This window comes from Triticum dicoccoides, chromosome 7B (genome assembly GCF_002162155.2).
Source record: "Triticum dicoccoides isolate Atlit2015 ecotype Zavitan chromosome 7B, WEW_v2.0, whole genome shotgun sequence".
Taxonomy (NCBI): domain Eukaryota; kingdom Viridiplantae; phylum Streptophyta; class Magnoliopsida; order Poales; family Poaceae; genus Triticum; species Triticum dicoccoides.
The window spans coordinates 420,578,850-420,602,758 of record NC_041393.1 but is presented as its reverse complement, the minus strand read 5'-3'; the positions used below and the strand labels follow the sequence as shown (position 1 = coordinate 420,602,758).

At 47.9% G+C, this 23,909-nt stretch overlaps 2 protein-coding genes and 1 pseudogene across 2 annotated transcripts; 2 read left to right on the top strand and 1 right to left on the bottom strand.

Annotated features, from left to right (window-relative positions):
* The first annotated feature begins 1,672 nt into the window (after positions 1 to 1,672).
* LOC119335163 (fructokinase-2-like) lies at positions 1,673 to 4,069 on the top strand. The gene is made up of 3 exons (XM_037607330.1): positions 1,673 to 1,999; positions 2,909 to 3,571; positions 3,677 to 4,069. Exons 1-3 carry the CDS (start codon positions 1,784 to 1,786, stop codon positions 3,809 to 3,811), a joined length of 1,014 nt encoding a protein of 337 aa, XP_037463227.1. The 5' UTR covers positions 1,673 to 1,783; the 3' UTR covers positions 3,812 to 4,069.
* Positions 4,070 to 4,406: 337 nt separating this feature from the next.
* LOC119341461 lies at positions 4,407 to 6,245 on the top strand (annotated as a pseudogene).
* An 810-nt stretch (positions 6,246 to 7,055) lies between these two features.
* On the bottom strand, positions 7,056 to 16,791 carry LOC119336359 (squamous cell carcinoma antigen recognized by T-cells 3-like). Its single transcript, XM_037608363.1, has 15 exons — positions 16,525 to 16,791; positions 15,645 to 15,778; positions 15,505 to 15,562; positions 14,934 to 15,419; positions 14,724 to 14,858; positions 14,474 to 14,599; positions 12,880 to 12,924; positions 12,480 to 12,569; positions 12,232 to 12,371; positions 12,034 to 12,157; positions 11,328 to 11,402; positions 9,129 to 9,521; positions 8,961 to 9,053; positions 8,019 to 8,169; positions 7,056 to 7,418 (listed from the first exon to the last, which is right to left on the bottom strand). The coding sequence occupies exons 1-15, from the start codon at positions 16,750 to 16,752 to the stop codon at positions 7,192 to 7,194; spliced, it is 2,505 nt and encodes an 834-aa protein (XP_037464260.1). The 5' UTR covers positions 16,753 to 16,791; the 3' UTR covers positions 7,056 to 7,191.
* Between the last annotated feature and the right edge of the window lie 7,118 nt (positions 16,792 to 23,909).

Genomic DNA, 23,909 nt, shown 5'->3' with positions numbered 1-23,909 from the left:
CAACTCGTTCTCCAGGAGTGCCGTAACGGCAGAAGAGTACGCCGATAGGGAGCGGCGCCGGCGGGACAGGCCCAACACGTCGCGTCGTTCTGTGTTTGCGGACTCCGACGTCTTGTCGCCACACATCACGACGTATCTGGAGCTGGCCATGGCCTGGGCCCTGGACCGCTCCAAGACGGCGGTGGAGACCAACAAGTGCTATATCTGCCGCCTTGACGAGGAGATATCCAAGTACGACTAGGTGTGGTATTTCTATGAGCCCGCTGCCATCGCCGCCCTCTCCCTCGACCCATGTCTTCGGTGGTCGCGGCCGCACTGCGCACGGCGTAGGAAAGTGGAGCGGATAATCCGCGAGCATCAAGCGGCTGCCGGGAAGCCCTGCCGTGACACCGTGCCATTTTGCCGCCCAAAGCCCAACGATGACGGAGGAGCCGCTGGCAGGTCCACATGGCGTATTAGGTCACCGTCAAGTACGGGGGTAGGGGGTATAGGGTTAGGTTTTTAGTTCACTGGACGAAATATCGTCTGGTTTTAAATAAAAAATATCCTAGTTTAAATGAATATCGTCTGGTATGTCTCGGTTTGCATCAAATTTGATCAATTTCTCTGAATTACGTTTGAAATGCAACCGGACATATGCGGGTAATTTTGGATGGGCGCCTCCTGCATCTGATTCCGTGGTCTGGTCCAGCTTATTCGCGGAGAGATGCGGTGTCCGATTTATGGGTAAGTGTTGAAGATGCCCAATTGCGGACTAGCCCTGGACCAGTCGTGGATAAAAAAATAGTGTGTCCGTTTTTCTAAGGCCTTGTTCGGTTAATCCTCCGAAGGGGATTGGAGAGGATTGGCGGGGAATTTGGCCACCTCAATCCCTGCCAACCCCTTTCAAATCCACCTCAAAGCGAACAAAGTCTAAAGTGCGCGTGCAGTCATCCATCACGTGGACGGTCTACCTCGAGGCCCCACTCAGCAGCGTCTCTGCAAGCTGCGTGCACATGATCCATGATCCATAGGTTTGATCTTTGCGTCCGTTTCTGTTCGTGAGACAGACGCTGCGTGCACATGATCCATAGTTTTGATTTTTGCGTCCGTTTCTGTTCGTGAGACCAGCTATGCATGCACGTCCCACCTAACGAGTAAATTAGTTGGATCCAAACACAGTACGTTTCAGGTGGCTCCGTAATCCAAGGGGAGTCTGTTACGATCGAGCTGACTCGCACCAAAGCTAGTAATCCGGAGCGGAGTACTCCTACTTGTGTGGAGACGACATAACTCATAATCACAAGTTGATGGAGGTGGATAGTTACTTCTCGGAGAGGGATCAGATCACGACCAGGTTTACTCGCCAGGCAAGCATTGCCACGCCAACGGACAGTTGGGCCCGTGGCCACCAGCAAACCTCATCCAACCCGTTATCGGCTGGCCCCACGACCCCAAACCCGTTCAAAGATGGGTCCGGTCTGTCATCTGGCCCACACGTCGGTGGTCGAAGTACGCAGCGACTAGACTAGCGGAGCCCGGTGATTATCCAAAACCCGAACACGGGCGGGGATCAGAGCTGTAACGGGAGACGGATAAGTCAGATAATTACTACGAGTATAACTCCTAATCACCGGCCCCCTCGGCCAAGCCAAAGAACCTCGCCCTCACCCCTTTATAAGCCAGCCCGCCTCGCGACTCCAAACCCACCCACCACCAGCAGCTTTCCTCTCTCGAGCTAGTTCGATCGAATCCTTCCGTCGAGTTCGTGTTTCCGTTTCGTGTGTTTAGACCAAGTTTTCCAATGGCTCCCCTCGGTGACGCTGTTGCCCCCGCGGCCGCCGCCGCCGCCCCAGGCCTCGTCGTCTCCTTCGGCGAGATGTTGATCGACTTCGTGCCCGACGTTGCCGGCGTCTCGCTCGCCGAGTCCGGCGGCTTTGTCAAGGCGCCCGGAGGCGCGCCCGCCAACGTCGCCTGCGCCATCTCCAAGCTCGGCGGCTCCTCCGCCTTCATCGGAAAGGTATGCACCCATCGATCGCTGATTCTCGCTGTCTTGCGTTTGTTTACATGCATCCGTGCGCGCGTTAGATCCGGCGTTTGGTAGTCTCGGATCTGGTGCGCTCCCGTCCGGATCGGAGGCTGGTGGCGCCGTAGGTGGGCCGTCGCTGTCCGTCCGATCGTCGGTGCACGGCGCGGATCTGGCGTTGACTTGCTTAGGATTGTTGATGGCACAGCAATGCTGCTCTGCAACTTTTTGGGGGGTCTTGAATGTGATCTACTATTTGCGGGTAGGAAATCTTTGTTGGTGCATAGGACTGGAGGCAAAAGTGGTAGCAGCAGCAATTATTATCGCCGGCCAGCCGTGGGGGTGGAAGTGGGTGGCGCGAGACAAACGAGCGCTTTGTCCTCACGTGACCTCACCTCGCTTTTCCCACTATTATAATCTTGTTTGCATCGTCAATTTTGTTCTCGCCAAAGAAAATACTGAATTTTTAACAACTTTAATATTGAATCAGTCGCTCTCTTAGGCTCCATCGATATTTTTTGGCATTATTATAATTGTTGATATAAAAAATAGTAGATGCTTTGGCCGCGTCGGTGTCAGGCAGCCGCTCGATGATGCCAGTGCCTTTGTTGGCCTTTCGGATCACGTGTAGTTTAACATAATCCCACTCTCACGATTCCACTGTTTATACCCCACGAGCAACGGTGGGTCCCTCCTGACTCGGATCTGGCGGCTATTGTTACCTGCACCTCAGGTCATTGATCCGTCAAATATAACACTAATCCACTCTGACACAAGAAGCAGCCTTCTTACATTATTTTTCATTAACATTTGGTTACTTTCATTCGGTCGGTGCAATCAATAGTATTGACTGACTTATCTTCAAATTCTTATACTATATCGAACGGCGATGTTGTTTTGCAGTTTGGCGACGACGAGTTCGGCCACATGCTGGTGGAGATCCTAAAGCAGAACGGCGTGAATGCCGAGGGCTGCCTGTTCGACCAGCACGCCCGCACCGCCCTGGCCTTCGTCACGCTCAAGTCCAACGGCGAGCGCGAGTTCATGTTCTACCGCAACCCGTCGGCCGACATGCTCCTCACCGAGGCCGAGCTCAACCTGGACCTGATCCGCCGCGCCCGCATCTTCCACTACGGCTCCATCTCGCTCATCACCGAGCCCTGCCGCTCGGCGCACGTTGCTGCCATGTGCGCCGCCAAGTCGGCCGGCATCCTCTGCTCGTACGACCCTAACGTACGCCTGCCGCTCTGGCCCTCTGCCCAGGCCGCCCGCGACGGTATCATGAGCATCTGGAAGGAGGCCGACTTCATCAAGGTAAGCGACGATGAGGTGGCCTTCCTCACCCAGAGCGACGCCACCGACGAGAAGAACGTGTTGTCCCTCTGGTTCGAGGGACTCAAGCTGCTCATCGTCACCGACGGCGAGAAGGGGTGCAGGTACTTCACCAAGGACTTCAAGGGCTCCGTGCCCGGCTACTCTGTCAACACCGTCGACACCACCGGCGCCGGGGACGCCTTCGTCGGGTCCCTCCTCGTCAGCGTCTCCAAGGACGACTCCATCTTCTACGTAAGAAAACCAAGTCATCACCGATACAAAAAGAATTATCAATCAGCTGACTGAACTCCACTATTAATATGTTGCTAACGATGCTGTTTTCTTTTGATTGGGCAGAATGAGGCCAAGCTGAGGGAGGTGCTGCAGTTCTCGAACGCTTGCGGCGCCATCTGCACCACCAAGAAGGGAGCCATCCCGGCGCTGCCCACCACCGCCACCGCCCTGGAGCTCATCAGCAAGGGCAGCAACTAGAGACGCATTGTGTCGCGCCGCCAGTCGGGGTTGAATCTTAGGGGAGTTTAGCTGCACTTTTATTATTAGGGATGAGTCGAGTTTAGTTCGTGTGTCAAGTGTGTGACCTCGTGGGCGCTTAATAAAAAGCAAGCATGTGTGGTGATTTTGGTTGCGGTCTTTGTGTAAGGAGGCTACTGATTGTTGTAGCCTTCACCCAAAACTCATTTATCGAAGTCTTTAATGAATGGACAAGTTTATCAAAATCTTGTGTTGCTAGCTTGAGTTTCTTTCTGATGCGGTGGTCTCTGGTTCTTAAGTTTGCGCCATCAGTGATGTTTTTTTGCCCGGAGCTGTAAGCAGGCGTGTAATGGCTTTCATTCTACGTTTGTCTGAATCAATGTTCTCTTATCTGACAATGTTTTCAGGCTGGTTCACTGTTGAGCCCAAAGTCAATTATGTTGAAATCTTCACTCAACCACCCAAGGCCTAAGCGTATAGAAATAGCAGAGGTACTACCAGCAGATCACGTACGTAGCTCGAACCATACTGACCTGGATCCTCTGTTTTGATCATAATAGGTAAACTTGCCAGACAAGATACACCGTGTACAGAGCCTGCCTATCTTATCTTCATACAGGATCCGCCCAAATCGTGGGCGCGCCTTGGCACAAAAGAAATGATCTTGCATAGTTTGTCGCATCAATCAGTAGGAGATCTCTTTTTACCTTTTCATTGCATCCATTCGTCTCAAACTTTCCATGAAATCAATCCTCTCCTTCATTATAACCGGCCGGAGACCGCAGTGTCATCTCTAGAACCAGAACATCATCAATGGGGTCAGCGGGAAGCAGAGGGACGACGAAGCGCTCTGCGGCAGCCAACGCGCTGGTGCAAAACCTCACCAACTCGGCGTGGATGTACCTGGCGCCGGCGGTGTTCGGGTTGGCGAGCAGCCTCTACAACCAGCACCTCCGGCGGCGGCTGGGCCGGCACGTCCCGTCCGTCGACCCCTTCGTCACCGTCGACGTCGTCGCCAGGCCGGCGGACCCGCACCCGTACTCCTCCTACCACGACGTGGAGGCCAAGTCGAGCGACGCCTACGCGGAGGTGCTGGCGTACCTGAGCGCCGCGTGCCGAGGGCCACGGCTTCGTGCTCGGCCTCCGCGACGGCCAGGAGGTGGCCGACGAGTTCAAGGGCGTCACCGTGTGGTGGTCCGCGGTGCCGCCGTCCCCGGCCGACGCCAGGAGGTGCTGCCGCCTCACGTTCCACGAGTCCCACCGGAGGCTCGTCGTCGACGAGTACCTGCCCCACGTCCGCCGCACCGGACAGGAGCTCGTCTCCAGCAACCGGCCACGCAGGCTCTACTCCATCAAGAAGGAGCTCAACTACCAGTATACATTACAAACTTCTCCTTCAATCATGGTGTCTTGTTTTGTTTCAATGGGAATTTGGCAGCACTCCACTGATTAAATGAGTTGCTTCCCATGGCATATCGTCGTTCAGTTCTAGGAGGGACGAGGTATGGAGCTACACAGACTTCGACCACCCAGCCACGTTCGAGACCCTGGCCATGAACACAGCGAAGAAGCAGATGATCATGGACGACCTGGACGACTTCCGCGACAGCAGGGACTACTACCGCCGCGTCGGCAAGGCGTGGAAGCGCGGCTACCTCCTCTACGGGCCGCCGGGCACGGGCAAGTCTTCCATGGTCGCCGCCATGGCCAACCACCTCAACTACGACGTCTACGACGTCGAGCTCGCCTCCCTGCACACCAACAGCGACCTCCGCAAGCTCTTCGCCGAGACCACGCGCAGGTCCATCATCGTCATCGAGGACATCGACTGCTCCCTCGACCACGCCGCCACGGAGCCGCAAAGGGACGACGGGATGGTGACGCTGTCGGGCCTGCGTAGCTTCATCGACGGGCTGTGGTCGGCGCACGGCGGGGAGCGGATCATCGTGGTCACCACCAACCGGCCGCGCGCGCTCGACCCGGCGCTGGCCCAGCGGGGGAGGATGGACGTGCACATCGAGATGAGCTACTGCGAGTTCGGGGCGTTCATGACGCTCGCCAAGAACTACCTCGGCGTGGACGCGCACCCTCTCTTCTACGCCGTGGAGGAGCTGCTGCGGGTGGCGGACATGACGCCCGCCGACGTCGCCGAGTGCCTGATGGCGCGCTCCGAGTGCGCCGCCCGCCGCGATGCGGATGCATGCCTCGCGCGCTTGGTGGACGAGCTCAAGAAGAAGGCCGTCGTGGGGAAGACGGCGGTCGAGGAGAAACTTGTGTTATTACCGGGGAAGGAGAAGAGTGAGGAGAATCAGGCGGCTGTGAAAGAAAATGGCGGGGAAGCCACGGCCGACGGAATAACTAGCTAGTCGTGCACTCTGTTGAAAGTCTTGCAAGTGTACAGTTTAAACACATTGCTCGGATACACTCTGTTGAAAATAATACTCCTCTCATTATGTGTCGTAAGAAATGATTTCTCTAACGAGTCAAATCCGTTGTGATTAGTGGTGCCGTGTTCTTTTTCTTGCGGCATCTTGTTCTTCTTCAGTTATCCATGTGTTCGTGGTGGCTACTTGGATGTGTGCACCACTGTCCATAAAAAACCGACATCGACAGCAGCGCCATGGCAAGCCGCGCTGCAAGGTTCCCTGCTGGAACAACCCAATTTCCAGATTCCTAGCGCTTGGCGCTGTAGGACATGACGTGGGGTACAGGCTTCCGGCGACGTTGCCTCTCCCTTGGATTTCTACCACAACCAAGTCGTATATGAAAATGAAATGGCCATGGCGCGTATGGATGCCTGCCAGCCCCGGTTTGATCTTCAATACCTAGGCCCTGTTTGGAATCTCTCCGTTCCGGGGAGCTGTGGAGCTGAGTTTTAGCTGCTCCGTGAAAATGACTTGTAGCTTGGTCCACTCCGGAAGCGGAGTTAGAGGAGGGGAGAGAAACCAAACGGGCATCTAGTTTCTACCTACCGGCTTTGGATTGCTCGGTTTGGCTCTATGGCCACACCTCGTGCACCACAACAGAACTGCACTACCATGAATAATGTGCCAAACGGCTGACATCAGAGTGACGAGGAACTAGGAGTACAACTTTTGCAGCCGAGATTTCTCGTGCCCAAAGGAGAGCACAGTTAAACGCTACTCCCTCCAATCCAAATTTTAGTTCAAAATTTGAACTAGGATCGGAGGAAATAGGAATTTCATGTGCCGATAGGATCACACAGTAAAACAGTAGGAGCCGGTTAAAGGTCAAGTTAACACTTCATTATATTCATTCATTCATTCGAGACGCGGGGAGGTACGTTCCACAGGGAGATGCAAGGTAGAGAGGTCCTAGTGGGACGTGAAGACACCGACGAACTAACCTGCCTACAGACATCACTTCTTAAGCAACAGATTTCTGAACTCATCATTCGACTTCAGCTCTTCCGCAGCAACATCTGGTTTCTCGTCTTTCTTGTTCCATCCAAGTGGTTTGACCAAAGCCCGCGGCGCAAATAATGTGTTCTTGCCTGTGATTTTCGTCGAACCTTTGGGCATCTCCTTCTCTGAAGTACCGTCGACTGGCGCTTTTTCACCATGATCACCTCCAGAGGGCAATTTATCTGTAGAAACCAAGTCAGATAAATCATATTGGTCAGAATGTTAAGCTACAAGGATGTACTCCATGGCTTAATTGCGAGGATGAAGGTTGCCTACAAAGGTCAACTAGAGGTCACTAACGGCCTTATGCTCATGTAAGACGTATCAGTTTATTGTGGGAAAATGGTTCATATCACATGTCCTCAAGGAAAAAAGGGAAACATAATTCAAGATATACAATTACAAAAGTAGCCACCCTATGCATCAGTGTAAACATGCAAAAGGACATACAGTATTACTGCAGCAATAAGTGTAAAAGTGTGTGATTAATGCTAACAGGTTTCAGAAGCCAGTCATAATTGGAATGACCCAGTTCCCCACTTTCAAGTGAGACAGGCATAGGTACATTCCCAAACTGCGCTGCTTGACCATCAAATAGCATAGCAAATACACTACTAGTTCGCTTGTTACAACGATGTTCAATGTTTGCCAGCTGTGAAGTCCAGATTCCTTCCACAGCAGTTATAGGCTTTTAAGTTTATAATATGCAATTTTGCAATGTGAAAACACCACGATTCTACTATTTAGAGGAGAAGATGTGCAGTGTCAACCAAAGAACATACCTATGGAGGAAGTGCCTGCTTCACGGTTCTTCTTACTCTTGCTTGGATCTGAAGGAGCAATACTTACTTTCTTACTGAGCAACTTTTGTTTGTTTTTTCTAATGGCTGCTTCAAGATGATCCTTGTCTGAAAAGTCCACATACGCCAGCCCCTGCAAAACTTCCATGGAAAAATAAATGAACATGAGAGATTAAATGTTCTGAGAATGCACTCCACAAAATTCTTCCCATTTAACAAATTATAAGAGATGAACGTAGTGAGCAAAGAAGCAAAATCATAGAACCCATCCCTTTTTCTTAAAATTTGCAAACATGCTAAGCACGGAAATCTATTGAAGGGCCTTAATAACAGTTTGGGATTCTAGTAACAATGATACCAGAATGGTAAAATATAGTAACTTTCTAGGGCCGGCTGAAGATATTGGTTAACTCAAGAATTGGCGGCAACGATGATACCACTTCAAGAAGTTTAGTTGGCACAAAAAGCTTGAGAAAGGTAACTTCCCAGAAGACATGTACACCTATTTAATCAACTCGGCTGTACCAATGAACTACTGGAACATCTACCCTGATTATAAGGGAGATATTTTTCACGTCTTGACTGCTGTAATGTCTACATATGTACCGCTCAGAATACATGTGCATCTCCAGCATAACATTGTAAAAATCTACCTCAGGAATAGGAACAAGCAGGAAGCCAGCAAATTTGCCTTGTTTCACAGCGGAGAAATGCTTTGGTGCAGAAATTTTTTTAGGGGAAAAAAAAGATAAGGCCAAAAGGGAAGAAGCCCTTTTGGCAAATTTATAAGAGGTGGTGACCTGAGAATTCAAACCCAGGTTGGGTAACCAGTTGCCCCAGGAAACTTTTCAATTGTGCAAAAGTTGATAAGTGAGCACATCATTGGATACTAGAGGCAAATAATTAAGGATGTTGAGCACGTACCCTTGATTTTTTCGTGGATCTGTCCCTCAGTAACCTTATGTCTACCACGCCACCAATGTCAGAAAAGAAACCACGGATGTGTAGCTCAGTTGCCTATAGAAAGAGTAGATGCTTACTTTATTGAAGTTCAGGAGCTAAGTGCACATACAGAAACAAAAGGAGGCATACTTTCAAGTCTATATTTGACATGTAGGCAGTGCATTTGTCACTGTAGAAGTACGGCTTCGGTTGATTTGAACTTGTATTTCCTCCTTTGCTGTCACCTTCAACTTTCATTTCCACAGGCGCCTCGGCGTTCCCTTTGCTGACCTCTCCACCTTCTTGAAGATGGCTGTCTGTGCTTTGTTCCTTCGATCTGTGGTCATCTGATGACACGGTCTTTTTAGGTGGATTATCTTTCCTTTTTTTAGCAGGAGGCTGCACTTTACTGGTCATTTTACTTGGCTTTCTTTTCTGAGAGGAATCATTTGCATAAGAAGTTTCTTTGGGGGCTGAGGATGGGTCCGATTTAGCCTCCTGCTGAGCCTTGAACATTATAAGCTCCTTCAAACGAGGGGTGACCTGGTCAAGTAGCATGATGATAAGTTTAGCAACTACAGTACAGTTTACACAATAACCTGCTACACATCAACCTAAGTCACAAAGTTAAATTATAGAACACTTTGACTTGTGGAATATGGTAACCCCTTTCAGAATAATTACAAATGCAACAGATATAACAAATCTCTCCACTGAGGACTAGTCTTGCATGTAAGCCTTTATGGTATCAAAAATTGTACTCCCTCCGTCCCATAATATAAGAACGTTTTTGACACTACACTAGTGTCAAAAACGCTCTTATATTTTGGGACGGAGGGAGTAGCAAATAGTCAAACTTTAGGTACATGGACCAGAAACATCCAGAAACTTGGGGCAATATCATACTGTATTATGGGGAATAATCAAGAAGGATAGCAGATCTTATGAGTTGCTCTATAGGACAGAATGCATTGAACAGGTGTTTCATACATTATTTATAATCAATCCAAGAAGCATTCACTCACATAGTGTTCGGAGGGATATGAAAGGTGCAACAGACAAATTAAACATTTATTTACCAGAAAGGCCCAGTTTTTATAATGAAACAAAGAAGAAAAATGCTATACTTGTCAAACACTAGATGATACCCCACGCGATGCTGCAGGACACTACTCAAAATAACCACTGAGAAGAGATGATTCACATAATGCAAAAAAAAAAAAAAGATGCAGGATAATGGTGGCTAGTGGTAAATTAACATTTGTTACAACTATATTCCTTACATATTTTATCTACGAAAATTAATGATTTTGTCAAATTATCGTTCTCCCATTAAAATATACTCCCTCTGTTCAGAATTAACTGACGCTGAAACGGGTGTATCTACACACTGAAGCACGTCTAGATACACACATTTCAGCGTCAGTTAACTCCGAACGGAGGTAGCATGTGAGCTACATACAAATAAGTACTATAGTACAATTGTCCCAAACTCCCAATAAAATATTTGAACACAAAATGATGGAAGATAAACCCACCAATTTGTGAGGAGATATAACAGGGTTATCCAAAAATATGCAAAAAAGAAAAGAGGCACAGTACAAATAACCCAAAGGAGAGATAGTTCTAAGGATCTAGGAACTGCATCAGACAATAGATATGTAAACTGCATGTATCTTATACTGTGGACGAAATAGTACATAGAAGTGTAGAACCTACATCCAGCAATGTCTCTCGGATTATTGAGCACTTTAAGACCTCGACATATCAAAGTGGTAATTATTTTTCGACATGTATACTGGGTGACTTGGCTCTCTATCTACAAAGAAGATGGTTCTTATTGGAAGAACAAAACAATGTCAGCCATCATTCAAGGGACCGAAAAAAAGCATAACATATTTGCCACTGGAGAATGGTTTCACTTATGTCAACAACTCAACACAACACACAATATGATTGAATCTAGTATATAAATCCTAGCGTACAAAATGTCAAGCATATATGTCAAACATTCGCCCACAGTATAAGATACATGCAGTTTAGATATCAAGTATATATGTCAAACATTCGTCCACAGTACAAAATGTCACCTCACTGTCTCAAATGCTTATTAAAAATGAAACCAGATTCATGACGAACTGATAAGAGGCACACAGCTAAATGCCCAACCAGATAACTACCTATCCAGAAGACAATAATTAAGCGGTTAAAATAACTAGCAAGGCACCTATCCACTACCGTAGCTAATGTGGCTTAAATTCAATCGAAGGAAAATGATATGAACCTAAGACGAAGATAAAAGGTGAAAAAACTGAGGATATACACCCAAAAAATCGTGCGGCAGCATACCTTTTTTATAGCAAGGTCATAATCATCCAAGGTGCCATGCTCCCTTTCAAATCTTATCCACGCATGACATACAGCCTAGTAAGTTGCAGTCATCATTATTCATTGCCTTTGCCGAAGATAAAACATAAATGGCAATGGAAATATAAGGAACTATGATAATTAAGATATCTGTTTCAAATCATGCTGTTCATTTGCAGTAACTATGAGCCAAGGTTCTTTTTGGCAATACAAGGATCACTAAATACAAAGAAAATTATAACTGAAATAAAGTTTCAAGTATTCAATACTATTCAGTAAGAAAAGGTTCAAAAGCAAGGAAAACTATCAATTTGGGGATCATGCCATGGTGCTCATCTTTGGTATATAGTTCAAGTCCACCAGAATGGCCCATTTGTCAGAATGGGGTTGTAGGCCGGATATGAACCATATAACAAGAGGAGTTCTCATGTCATACAGCGTCTGGAACTATTGACGTTATCTATTTGAATATAGTCCAAATTAAATAAGTGGGCTACTCATTCAGCTCTAATACTTATTCTCCCATTATTATGGCCTGGCATGCTTTTGGATATATAACATCTCGCAGCATTCCATTATTGTGGAGCCCAATAGAGCAAGTAGCGCAGTACACAGGAAATTTCACTAGCAAGTTGGTTTACAGACCAAGCAGGAGAGACATTCCTGTAGTTTCTCAAGAAGAGCTTACCTCTGATCCAGACCCAGCAAATTTTTTGCTATAACAACGCTTGTAAAGTGATCTTGCCTCATGAGTATGCCCCCTTTCTATCTCCATTGAAATATAGTGCTGCCAAACCTCCAAAACAGACCCACTGGAAGTAAACAGATTCAACTTAGTGCCAGCAATGAGAAAATTGTATGAACTTGCACAAACATAATAATAAACCTTTTCTTGAGAGCATTTTCCCAAACTCCGCGTGCTGCAGCTATATCTTTGCCAATATTACACTCTAATTTAGCCCAGTATGCATGCAAGAGTAATAGCTCCTCAATTCCTAGTTGTGGTGAGAGGAACTCAGCAGCATCCTGTTATTATATACTCAAAGTTAACTCTCCTTCGAAACAAAAATAATAATTAACTCTAGTACAAATAAAATAAAATGCATGTACACAGCTAGCTCGTAGAGAACATACCACAAATGTCTGCCTAATCAGTTCGAAATCCAAGCCAGTTGGCATTCTCCGTCTTAAACTATCAACTCGAGTAAGATAAATATTGAGGTACTGCATGCAATCATCCAAATGAAAGGTGTATCAGACCTTACTAGATCAGTTGACAGAAAATTACAGGCCATAGGACAAGAGTCCTCAAAAAGAACGTGCTAAGTTATCCAGGAAATTACAGCTATTGTCGGGCTGATCAAAACAAGCAGATCTGCAAACTACAATTACTGTCCCAACAAGAAACAGACAAACAGTGACTTCCAAGATGCAACAAAATGTGGTATCTTTGCATGCCCATGCACATGTGTGTGTGTGTGGTGGGGGTGAGGGGTGAGGGGTGAGATGGAGGATGCAAGTGCAGATAAATCACCTCGTTCATGCTTGGGAAAGAACATTGAATGGCTAGCTCAAAGACCTGCAAACAAGACGTGCATATATGTTGGTATTTGCTAATATATATATATACAAAAAAAAAGGCAAGACGAACAATAATCTTCTCCAATGAAGGCAACAAAAGAGTACAGTGAACACAATAGCATTTCATGGCATGCACCAGTATTCTAATGAAGTGCTTGTTGCTTTAGGATATTATCTACCAACTATGGAACAAACTAGGTACCTACCGCCATGAAGATGGCAGGATGGGGAGCACTTCCTCTGTCCAGGTTTAAAAGTTCGCCTCATACTTTGGGTCAAACTTTGACCATACATTTAACTAATACAAAATATTATTTAAAAAAGGGCAGCCTGGTGCATGTAGCTCCCGCTTGCGCAGGGTCCGGGGAAGGGTCCGACCACTTTGGTCTTTAGTACGCAGCCTTTCCCTACATTTCTGCAAGAGGCTGTTTCCAGGACTTGAACCCGTGACCTCATGGTCACAAGGCAGCAGCTTTACCACTGCGCCAAGGCTCCCCTTCATACAAAATATTATTTCTGTAACAAAAAATTATATCGTTGAATTTTTTTTTTCGAATATCCAGTGGCATAATTTCTGTTACATATAAATTAGTTAAACTTATGGTCAAAGTTCGATCCAAAGTACGAGATGGACTTATAAACCCGGACGGAGGAAGTAGGACTTAACCCCTAATCAACAATTCAAAGATGCTGATAATTGATAGAGACGTTGTTCCTTATAGTGGCAGACTTAACCCCTAATCAACAATTCAAAGATGCTGATAATTGATAGAGACGTTGTTCCTTATAGTGGCAGACTTAACCCCTAATCAACAATCCAAAGGATACGGATTCGATCTCCATGCCCAGTCTTATTTCTTTCCTATCTATATAACTCTCCTGTTTTAATAAATAATATTCCATATTTGTTAGAATATTACCTAAACCTATATCAGTGGATTCAGTGCACATAATATATTAGGGGTAACAAAGTTACACAAGTTAAATATCCTAACAAGCTACCGAATACTATATTAAAATGAACTTTCCTCCCAACTTATTATGGGGTTCTCAGTATAAAGCAGAAGCAGAGCTCTAGTTCTCTACCTAAATACCCAATCACTTTAATAGTAATCGCTTCATATTGGCAGAATGGGCTTAAGTGACAGGACTTCTGCCAAGAGAGGTGAACAAATTTCGGAAAATGCTAGTTGAAGTCAACAGCAATGAAAGCTTAAATATAGCACCCCTTGGTCAATTTTAAAACCTGTCTGCTATTGCAAGTAAGAAAACTCAGTGAATATATAACATAACAAGTACTGAACAGTGGAACCAGACTTTGGACACTGAATTCTGCCATTTCTTTTGCATACAAGTAAAAATTTGAGTTTATAAATTATAAAACCAAAACTCAGGGAACATATAAATGTAATAAACTGAACTACCAAATAGTGGCACCAGATTTTTGACACTGAATTATGCCATTTCACTACATACAAATACGATTTCAAGTTTTTGAATTGTAAAATCCCCGACTACATACCAACAGAGAGACCCAAGGAACTTACATGTCGCAGTTCGTCTTCAGATGCACGAATGCGCTCCAAAGACAGCAAGTAGTGGACCCAGAGGTCACTAACCCATGTACAGTTTCTCGTCGCTCTGTGGTAAACACTTTTTAGTATAGCAGGTACCTGCAAGAGAAATCAGAAATTAAGCAATTATTGCCACTTAAAAGAAAACATCATCATAATTATTTCATTAGATCTACAGATCTAGATGTATTGTCACATCGGACATCACAGCTTCAAAGAGTACCTTTAGGGTTCTGTCCAGGTAACTCGTGTATCCCATCCATAGATCACTTGAAACGGGAAGCTCAGAAACGGCCCGTTCGTATAAAACTTGGACACGAGCAGGGTCACCAAAAGACTCCTCAAATTTGATGTATTTCTGTTTCAGCGCCAACAAACAAACAACAGTGAGTTACTGAAAACCAAGATTTTATAAAGAAAAACATCGCCATACCAGGAACACTTGTAGTTTGTTAGCCTCGGATTCAGCCACGACGCTTAGTTCATCCTCGTACTGCTTTCGTGCATTGTACATCTCGCTGGCCTTTTTGTAAGCAGATAAAACATTTGGGGGAACATCATCAACCTGGGAATCTGGGTCCCTTGTATTGCCTTCTTCAGCTTCCCAACTCTTATACGCAGCAAGTGTTGACTCAATGTCAGCCAAAGGCACAGATAACTGGCGGTGGAAGAGCGCGCGGACACGTTGAACCTGCTTTGCCTTCTCCTCATCATTACCATCATTTATGGTCAAAATAGCCATCTCATATTCCCTGTAGGCTTCCCATAGTTTGCTGCCTTCGGTCACGTGTAGACCCCCTGCAGTGATTGCACGCTCATACAAATCCCTCATTTTCGAGAGACCAGATTGCGAACATTGAGACACTGACTGATCATGCTCTTCAACATAATCAAGGTAATCCCGCCATAACTTAATATTCTGCAATAACATGATCATCAAGATAAGTTAGCACTCCACACGCTCAGTAGTCTAAACTCAAAACCACAAAAACAGTTCGACATACCAGATATTCTTGCACACCACGTTCATAGAGTTTTTCAATATCATCAAAAGATCCACGACTGTAACAGAAAGTATATAGGTTTTAGTTGCCAATAACATAAATATTTCAGGAGATCATTTCAAGAGAAAAGAATCACAAACCCAGAGCTCAATGAAATCTCATCCTTTGCCCAATCCTGCCACATCTTCGGTGTGAGAGGGAAGTACTTGTTCATCTCCTCCCTTGCAGCACGAAGCTTCTCGATATTCCCGGATTTTCTCAAGCATTGTATGAGCTACCAAAAATCAATATGGAACAGTAAAACACCATCAACATTAAGCTAGTAAACGATAGCACTTATCAATCAACAATATCCACTTTAAAGGCAGCCAAAGCATCCCAATTACTAAACCAGTGAAAGATCCATCCTCTTAAAAAAGCTCAGCGGTGCTGAAATTGTCATCCTAATGGCCAAAACTAGTGCATGAGTGGTGCAAAATGCAGAGGAGCACGCCCTAAGTAGAGAACTTGGCACGTAGAAACCACCACAAGGCTCAAATTAATCCACGACCACTGCAAATGCATGCTGCTTCTTGATATTCCCTGATGACCTCGAGCATTATGTGTACAGACAAATCAAAGGCGAAACAGCAAAACATCCATCAAACATAAGCTAGTCAGGTGGTGAGATCATATCAATGTCCACCTACGGCGGCCAAGGTTCAGCTACTGACATAAGAAAGACGCAGGTGGACATAGAAATCAAGAGTGTATTTAATATTTCTAACAAAATGAGCTCAACCACACTGAAATCATTGCCCAATGGCAAAACCAGCGCCACAAAGGTCCAAATGCGTAAGAGCGTGCCCTGGGTCGAAAACCTAGTCGACGCTGTGGAGAGCGTGCCCTGAGTCGAAAACCTAGACGACGCTGTGGAGCTCGCATCAACCCGTGGGCGTCACAAAACCCGCTCAAAGCCCTAGTTAGTCGTCGAGAGACTACGCATGGAGACTCGAGAGAGGATGCGGCGGACGGTAGTACCTGAACGTGGGATTCGTAGTCGAGAGGCTGCTCCAGGAGGGCGCGCTCGAGGGCCTGGATGCGGAGCTCGTCGCCGGCGTCCCCTTCGTCGTCGGAGTCCGAAGAGTCTGAGTCCGATTCCATGGGCGGCGCGTCGGGCTTCTCCCCGTCTTCCGCGCCTCCTCCGGCGACGTCCGCGGGCGGCGCCGCCGCCGACTCCAGCCGGTCCTCTTCCATGGGCGTCGCCATGTGTTTGTGTCTCGGTGTCTCGGGCTTGGGCTCGATGCTGGCAGGCACTGTTATTTGCACACCTTTTTTTTCGGGGAAATCTTAACTGGCGTCCGTTAGCCAGTAGCTAGGTTCAGTGAACTGCCTTCCGAACGTCGGATCAAGAACACAGATCTTGAAGCGCTGAAGGCTGACACGTCAGGCGGAGACACCCATTCGCTGGGAGTGAGCCCTCGCGCGAATGATTCCATCGTGCTAAGAGCATTTCCAGCCGCGCTCCCAACAAGGCACCCCAGGCGATTTTTCGGCTGCCGGCACCAAAAAATTGGTCCAGTCGGGCCCCAACAAGGCACCCCAGGCGATTTTTCGGCTGCCGGCGTCAAAATATTGGTCCAGTCGCGCCCCAAGGGCTCAGTTTTCGCCGGCTTGGGTCGAAATTGGCGTCGGCAGACCCAACCCGAACCCGGCGCGCTCGAGGGCGCTGGGCAAATCGTTTTTGGCGCGAAAGAGCCGCGGGCCCTCCTTGCCAGCGACTCGCCTCTCTTCTCGCCGCTTCGTCGTTCTCATCGCCTCGTTTCCCGCGGCGAATCAATGCCAAAGATGCGCGCGCTGCCACGCCGGTCAGCCTTCATTGATGCCTCACGGGCGGCGCAGTGAAGGTTGGACGACGCGCGTCACCTCACCCGCTACGCGTAACGCGGCGGCCACGCGTACTACGCGGCGCCTCCGCCTATATAAGCCGACCCCAGCGCGCCGGAGACACGCACAGAGCCTTCACCGTCGACGCGCCATTTCTCCCCTTCCTCCCTCCCCTCCTCTCGTCGTCTCCAGTTCAAAAGAATGGCCGAGCGCTTCCCAGGCGACGGCGCGGCGGCGAACGGCTTCGGCCGCCGCCATCTTCACGAGGACGAGGCTCGCCTCCTTTTCGGGGTCGAGTACCCGGTCCCGCCGGACATGCGGGTGCCCGGGGCGTGGAGGATCAACGTCGGCGGCGTGCCGGTGCCACCACCACCCACCGGGGCGACGCGGCGTGCGAAATCACACGTATCCGCGCGTCCCTGCCGCGGGCGGCGAGGGAAGGCCCACGGTACACCCCCGACAGCCCGCTCTGGGAGCCCTACTTCCACCGCCGCCACGCCGAACAGCTCGAGGCGACGAACGGCGTCGTGCCCTCCGGCAGGCTCAACTCCGAGGGGCGGCGCCGGTGGTGGGGTGTGCCCGGCCGCACGCTGGAGGTCGTCCTCGAGTACATCGAGGGCGGCAACACGCCGCGCCTCGAGTACCCCGCTCCCCCGTCCTTCTCTCGCCGACGGGGGAGCTCGTGGACGCCGAGGCGCATGGAGCGGCCTGGGGCGTCCTCCTCCTCGTCCGGCCGCTCGTCCGGCTTTCCCTGCCTCCGCCCCATCAAGCCGGAACCCCAGGACACGCCTGTCAGCGGGTGCACCCGCAGCTCCGGGGTCCGCATCGGCGACTCCACTCCCCCCTCTGGCCGCTTCGTCCTTGTTGAGCCCAAGCCGGAGACCGGCCTCCCCGCGGAGTACGAGGAGATAGCCCGGCGCGGCTTCTCCGATGAGGACGCCCTACAGTGGGCGCGGGACGACTACCTCCGCAACGAGATGGTCCGGCAGCGCCGGGCCCTGGAGGAGATAGAAGCCCGCAAACGTGGGCGCGAGGACGAGCACGGCGTCGTGATCCTCGACAGCGACGACGACGACGAGGACGCCCCCGGACCGTCCAACCCGCCGCGCCAACCGGGGGAGGGATGCAGCAGGGACGGCAGCGGCGAAGGCGGCGGCGGCGACGATGACGACGACAACGATGGCGGCGGCGGCGGCGACTACACGCGGTTCTACAGCCTCCTCGGCATGTAGAACTACAAGGGCGGGCGGCGAGTGGCGAGGAGCGGCGAGGGAGACAGCGAGAAGCAACCTAGTAGTTTTTTTCCTTTTTTGTAAAATATGTTTAAATTTGAACGAACTCGCCGAAGTTTTGCGTTGAATTTGCGTCGTGTTTGTGTCGTGTTTAAAATTTTCAAAAATACATGGGCGCCGCGACTGGGGGGCATCACGCTCCCAGCGTGCGGTTTAGCGCCGGTGCGCCCCTAGGGGGCGATTTTTAGCACCTCCTGATGGGCCAATGGTTGGAGATGCTCTAAGCTTATCCATACATCTCCCTCGCCACTCCACTACTCCCCAACACTCTCTCGCCCTCTCCCGATCCCTCCAGCTCAACCATTCACAGCCCCCGCGGATGGAGAAACTGCCAGCGACAAGGGCAAGATACCGTGGATCCGGGAACAAGGCAGCGCACCCTGCAGCCGCCGGCCCAGGTTGCGTCGCGTGTGGAGGAGCACCCCAGGCCCGTGTCGACCGCGTGAACAGGAGGACCAGGGGTTGTTGCGGCCGAGCATGAAGGGGCACCTCGCCGTCGCGGCCGCTCATGGAGGCGCGCCTTGTCGTCACACATGGAGGTCCCCGGTGGGCGAGCACCGCGACAAGGTCCACGTCGACCACGCCCGCTGCAGCGACGACTATCGACACCCCTTCTTCTGCTCCCTGACACGGTGGCGACGGACATGTGCCAGCCTTCGACTCCCTTTCTGCTACCTCCCCAACATCGACGTCCATGAGGCCGAGGAGTGGGGTGTGGCCCGACGGTTGACAAGTGTTATTTTTACGATCATCACACCTAGGTTTAAATCGGTTTATTTCATAAAAACCGAGATATCTGCAAATGATTTCAAAATCCTCTCTTTATTTTGTTTCCACAATAAACTGAGCCATACATGGACTAAACCAAGCAATTGTATGGAAAGGAACAAAGAGGAGATAAGAGAGGCCAAGTGGGAGGCGTAGGAAGCAGTCCAGAGTGCAAGATGGCGTCTGGCACAAGGGCGGGCGCTCGCGCCAGCGCTTGTACCAGGTGCCCACGGCACCATCTCGTCCAACTCAATAATTATTATTGAAGGGCCAACAGAACATCACTGAAACCTTCATCTTCGTCACCGGTAGATCCACAAACCCTCGCCGCCACCATTTCCCATCTCATCTCCATAGCCACCACCATCACCATCACCGCAGCATTCATCCCCAAGTTAGTCATACCTTGTAATTGTGTATCGCATCCGGCAACCATTGTAAGACATATTATCAATAAAGCATCTGTCTTGATGCGTTCTTCAATGATTGCTTCTTGCTATCCGATTGCCATGCGTGAGTAATCCGATAAAGTCATGCGGTGAGGCATAGCCTTGCAACCCTATGAATTTGATGGAGATATATATGAAATGACTTTGAACTAACATCTCGTATGTGTAAAATAAAATTGCATTATAGTTGTCTTTTGGCTCTCCCACGTTCTTTGACCCTGTAGGTACCCAGTATCACAGAGTTCAAGCCACAAGGAGGCTAAGGGCAGGGAGACCGTGAAGCACTATTCTGAACACCGGTTACAGGAAGGTTTAGTACGGTTGCGTGAATCCTATCTCTGGGGATACAAGAGGTGTAGTCATTAAACGCCCAATGCTTTTGTCTGATTCTATCTTAATTGCTGAGGTAACCATGCGCAAATGATAGGGCTTCTATTGAACAACTGACTCTTGATGCAGGGCGTGTTTCGGTCAAGACGTAATTTGGACACATCCCCACTTTGATATGCTGCAAGAAAATCTTGACGGGTATCTTTCAGAGCACAAATTAATATCACAATGATCCCATTCGAAAGTATATGGTTGTAAGAATCAAGTCCTCATACCCATGCCTATGTTATTATAAATGTTTGATGGGTCCCTCGGCAGAAAGGATTCTCGTATTTTTCCCAGAGGTGACCTTGAGTTATCGAACCCACGAGAGGAAGCGTACCTTTAAGACAAGGGTTTCTAACAAGCTTTGCAACAGAATTAAATTCCAATTTTTTGGACCGAATCAAATAAAGTTGCACAATTGGATACTTATGATTGGAAATAGGCATGGGTATGAGGACTTGTTATTACAACCATATATTTTGCAAACAGGATCATCATGATATTCGTTGGTGCTTTGGAAGTCAGCATCCGGATATGCTTGCAAAATGTCTTGAAGTGGGGGATGTGTTCGTGCAATGATAAGCCCCTTATGTTTTGGAGTTTGTTGACATAAACATTTTGCGACTTATGTGTTTGCTAGTGCACACAGAGTAACAGGTCCCTGAGATCACGAGGAGTTTGGTCTAAACGGCGAAGGTAATCTCCCTGCTGAAAGGAGCGTGAAGAGGTGTCTAGAGGGGGGTGATTAGACACTCAACAAGCAAAAGTAGCAGTTTTTAAGTTCTTCAAGTCGAGGTTGTATATTAGCACAATTTTAAGCATTCCCAACACACTTCAAGCAAGCATGGCAAGGGTATAAGCAGCAGAAAGAGTAAAGCATGCTAGTTTCAAGAAAGTAAAGGGATGGGATTGGAGTGTGCAAACACAATGAAGACACTGAGATTTTTGGCGTGGTTCCGATAGGTGGTGCTATCATACATCCACGTTGATGGAGACTGAAAGCACAAGTGCTCCCTGGGTGATTTTGGTAATTAATGTCAACATATCTCTTGTTAGACTAGTATTTCTACCTAGTATATTTCAGATAAGTTCAACATTAAAGTGGCACCCCTTCAAGATGCTAAGGACAAACATTGGCAAAAGCTCAAGACTCTACATTTTCATTTTAGTGGTCCAAGATCACATTGAGTCCATAGGAAAGACAATACTGTTAAAAGGGGATGAGGTATTGCTTAATAGCTTGCTTGCTCAAAGTGCTTAGTGATATGCTCTAAAGCCCTCAACCACTTTCTCATTTCCACATATGTCCTAAACCTAAAAGTCAAACTCGGTCCTACCAATTTGATCTATCCGGCGCCACCGAGTTCCTTTGACATAGCCACTGCCAGAAACCCTAATCAGTTCGGTCTCACTGATGGGATCTCGGTCTCATTGAGATGGGCTTGCAAACTCTCTGTTGCCTATTGCAATAATTTCGGTCCCACCGAGTTTATGCAATCGGCCCCACCAAGTTTGCTTGACCAATTCTCTATTTGCTTATTACCAAAATCGGTCTCACCGAGTTTGTGTAATCGGTCAAACCGAGTTGAGGTTTTACCCTAACCCTTGCACATCGGTCCCACCGAGTTAACCTTGTCGGTCCCACCGAAAACTCTAACGTTCATATTTTGACCTGAATCAGTCTGACCGAGTTTCACCATTCGGTCTCACTAAGTTTGGGAATCTGTGTCTAACGGCTAGATTTTGTGTGGAGGCTATATATACCCCTCCACACATTCTTCATTCATGAGGAGAGACATCAGAACATGCCATACTTCCAGCATTCATTTTCTGAGAGAGAACCACCTACTCATGTGTTGAGACCAAGACATTCCATTCCAACCACAAGAATCTTGATCTCTAGCCTTCCCCAAGTTGCTTTCCACTCAAATCGTCTTCCCACCATAGCCAATATGTGAGAGAGAGTTGAGTGTTGGGGAGACTATCATTTGAAGCACAAGAGCAAGGAGTTCATCATCAACACACCATCTATTACCTTTTGGAGAGTGGTGTCTCCTAGATTGGTTATGTGTCACTTGGGAGCCTCCATCAAAATTGTGGAGTTGAACCAAGGATTTTGTAAGGGCAAGGAGATTGCCTACTTCGTGAAGATCTACCCAAGTGAGGCAAGTCCTTCGTGAGCGATGGCCATGGTGGGATAGACAAGATTGCTTCTTCGTGGACCCTTCATGGGTGGAGCCCTCCGTGGACTCGTGCAACCGTTATCCTTCATGGGTTGAAGTCTCCACCAATGTGGATGTACGTTAGCACCACCTATCGGAACCATGCCAAAAATCTCCGCGTCTCCAATTGCGTTTGCACACTCCAATCCCATCCCTTTACTTTCTTGTAAGTTGCATGCTTTACTTTTCCGCTGCTCATATACTCTGTGCATGCTTGCTTGAATTGTATTGTGAATGCTTGAAATCGTGCTAATTTCCAACCTCAACTTGAAAAAACTTAAAAACTGCTATGTTTACTTGTTAAGGGTCTAATCACCCCCCTCTAGACACCTCTTCTCGATCCTTTCAATTGGTATTAGAGCTTTGGTCTCCATTGCTTTGGTTTAATCACCATTGGAGGAAGATGGATGAGTCTATGTTGGGGAGTCTTAGATGTAGAGTGCCTATGCTTGATGGAGAGATCTTTAGTGAGTGGAAAAATGAGATGCTTGGAATTTTTTCATGAATATCACTTGAACAAGTACATTACTACTCCTTGTGAACACCTTGTTGACCCTCTGCATCCTACCCCTGACGAGTCTCTTGAGATGATTCGCAATCTTAGAACTATCAATCTTATCACTAGAGGTTTGCCTAGAAATTTGATTAGTCACTTGCCAACTCTTGATTGTGCTTATACTATATGGAGATTTCTTGAGGAATGATTTCTAGACTATTCCTTGAAAAACTTAGATGAGATTCTTCATAAGTCTGTTGCTTTGAATAAGATGAATCCCAATGATCCTAAGTTTGGAGGTTGTTTATTTGAGCTTCATGACCTAATGCGTGCCAAAGGAGATGTTGGAATCATTAGCAATATCATTTCTGAAGCTATTAGAATTCATAGAGATGAGCATTGTCAAAATCATATATCTAATGAATCACTCTCTCTAGGAAATGACCATTTGCAATATGATGTTGAACATGGATACTATGATGAGGATGATGATATTGACCTTGATCTTGAAGAGTCTATGAGACACTCTGGTCTTATGGCTAACCTTCGCGGCTACATGGCTGAAGGAAAGGAATGGGTCCTTGATAGTGGATGTACCGATCACATGACCGGAGACAAGGATATGTTTCATGAGCTTGCCAAAAACGACGACCCTCAAAAGTATGTCACCTTCGGTGATAACTCAAAGGGTAAGGTGGTTGGCCTCGGTAAGGTGGCCATCTCACATGACAGCTCCATACAAAATGTTATGCTCGTTGAATCTCTTGGTTATAATCTACTTTCTGTATCTAGACTAGCAGACTTTGGATTCAATGTCCTATTTACTAAAGTAGATTGCCAAGTGTTTCGAAGAGATAATCATAAAATGGTCTTTACCGGCATACGTAGAGGTGATCTATACATTGTTGATTTCACTAAAAAGGCTCAACCTAGAACT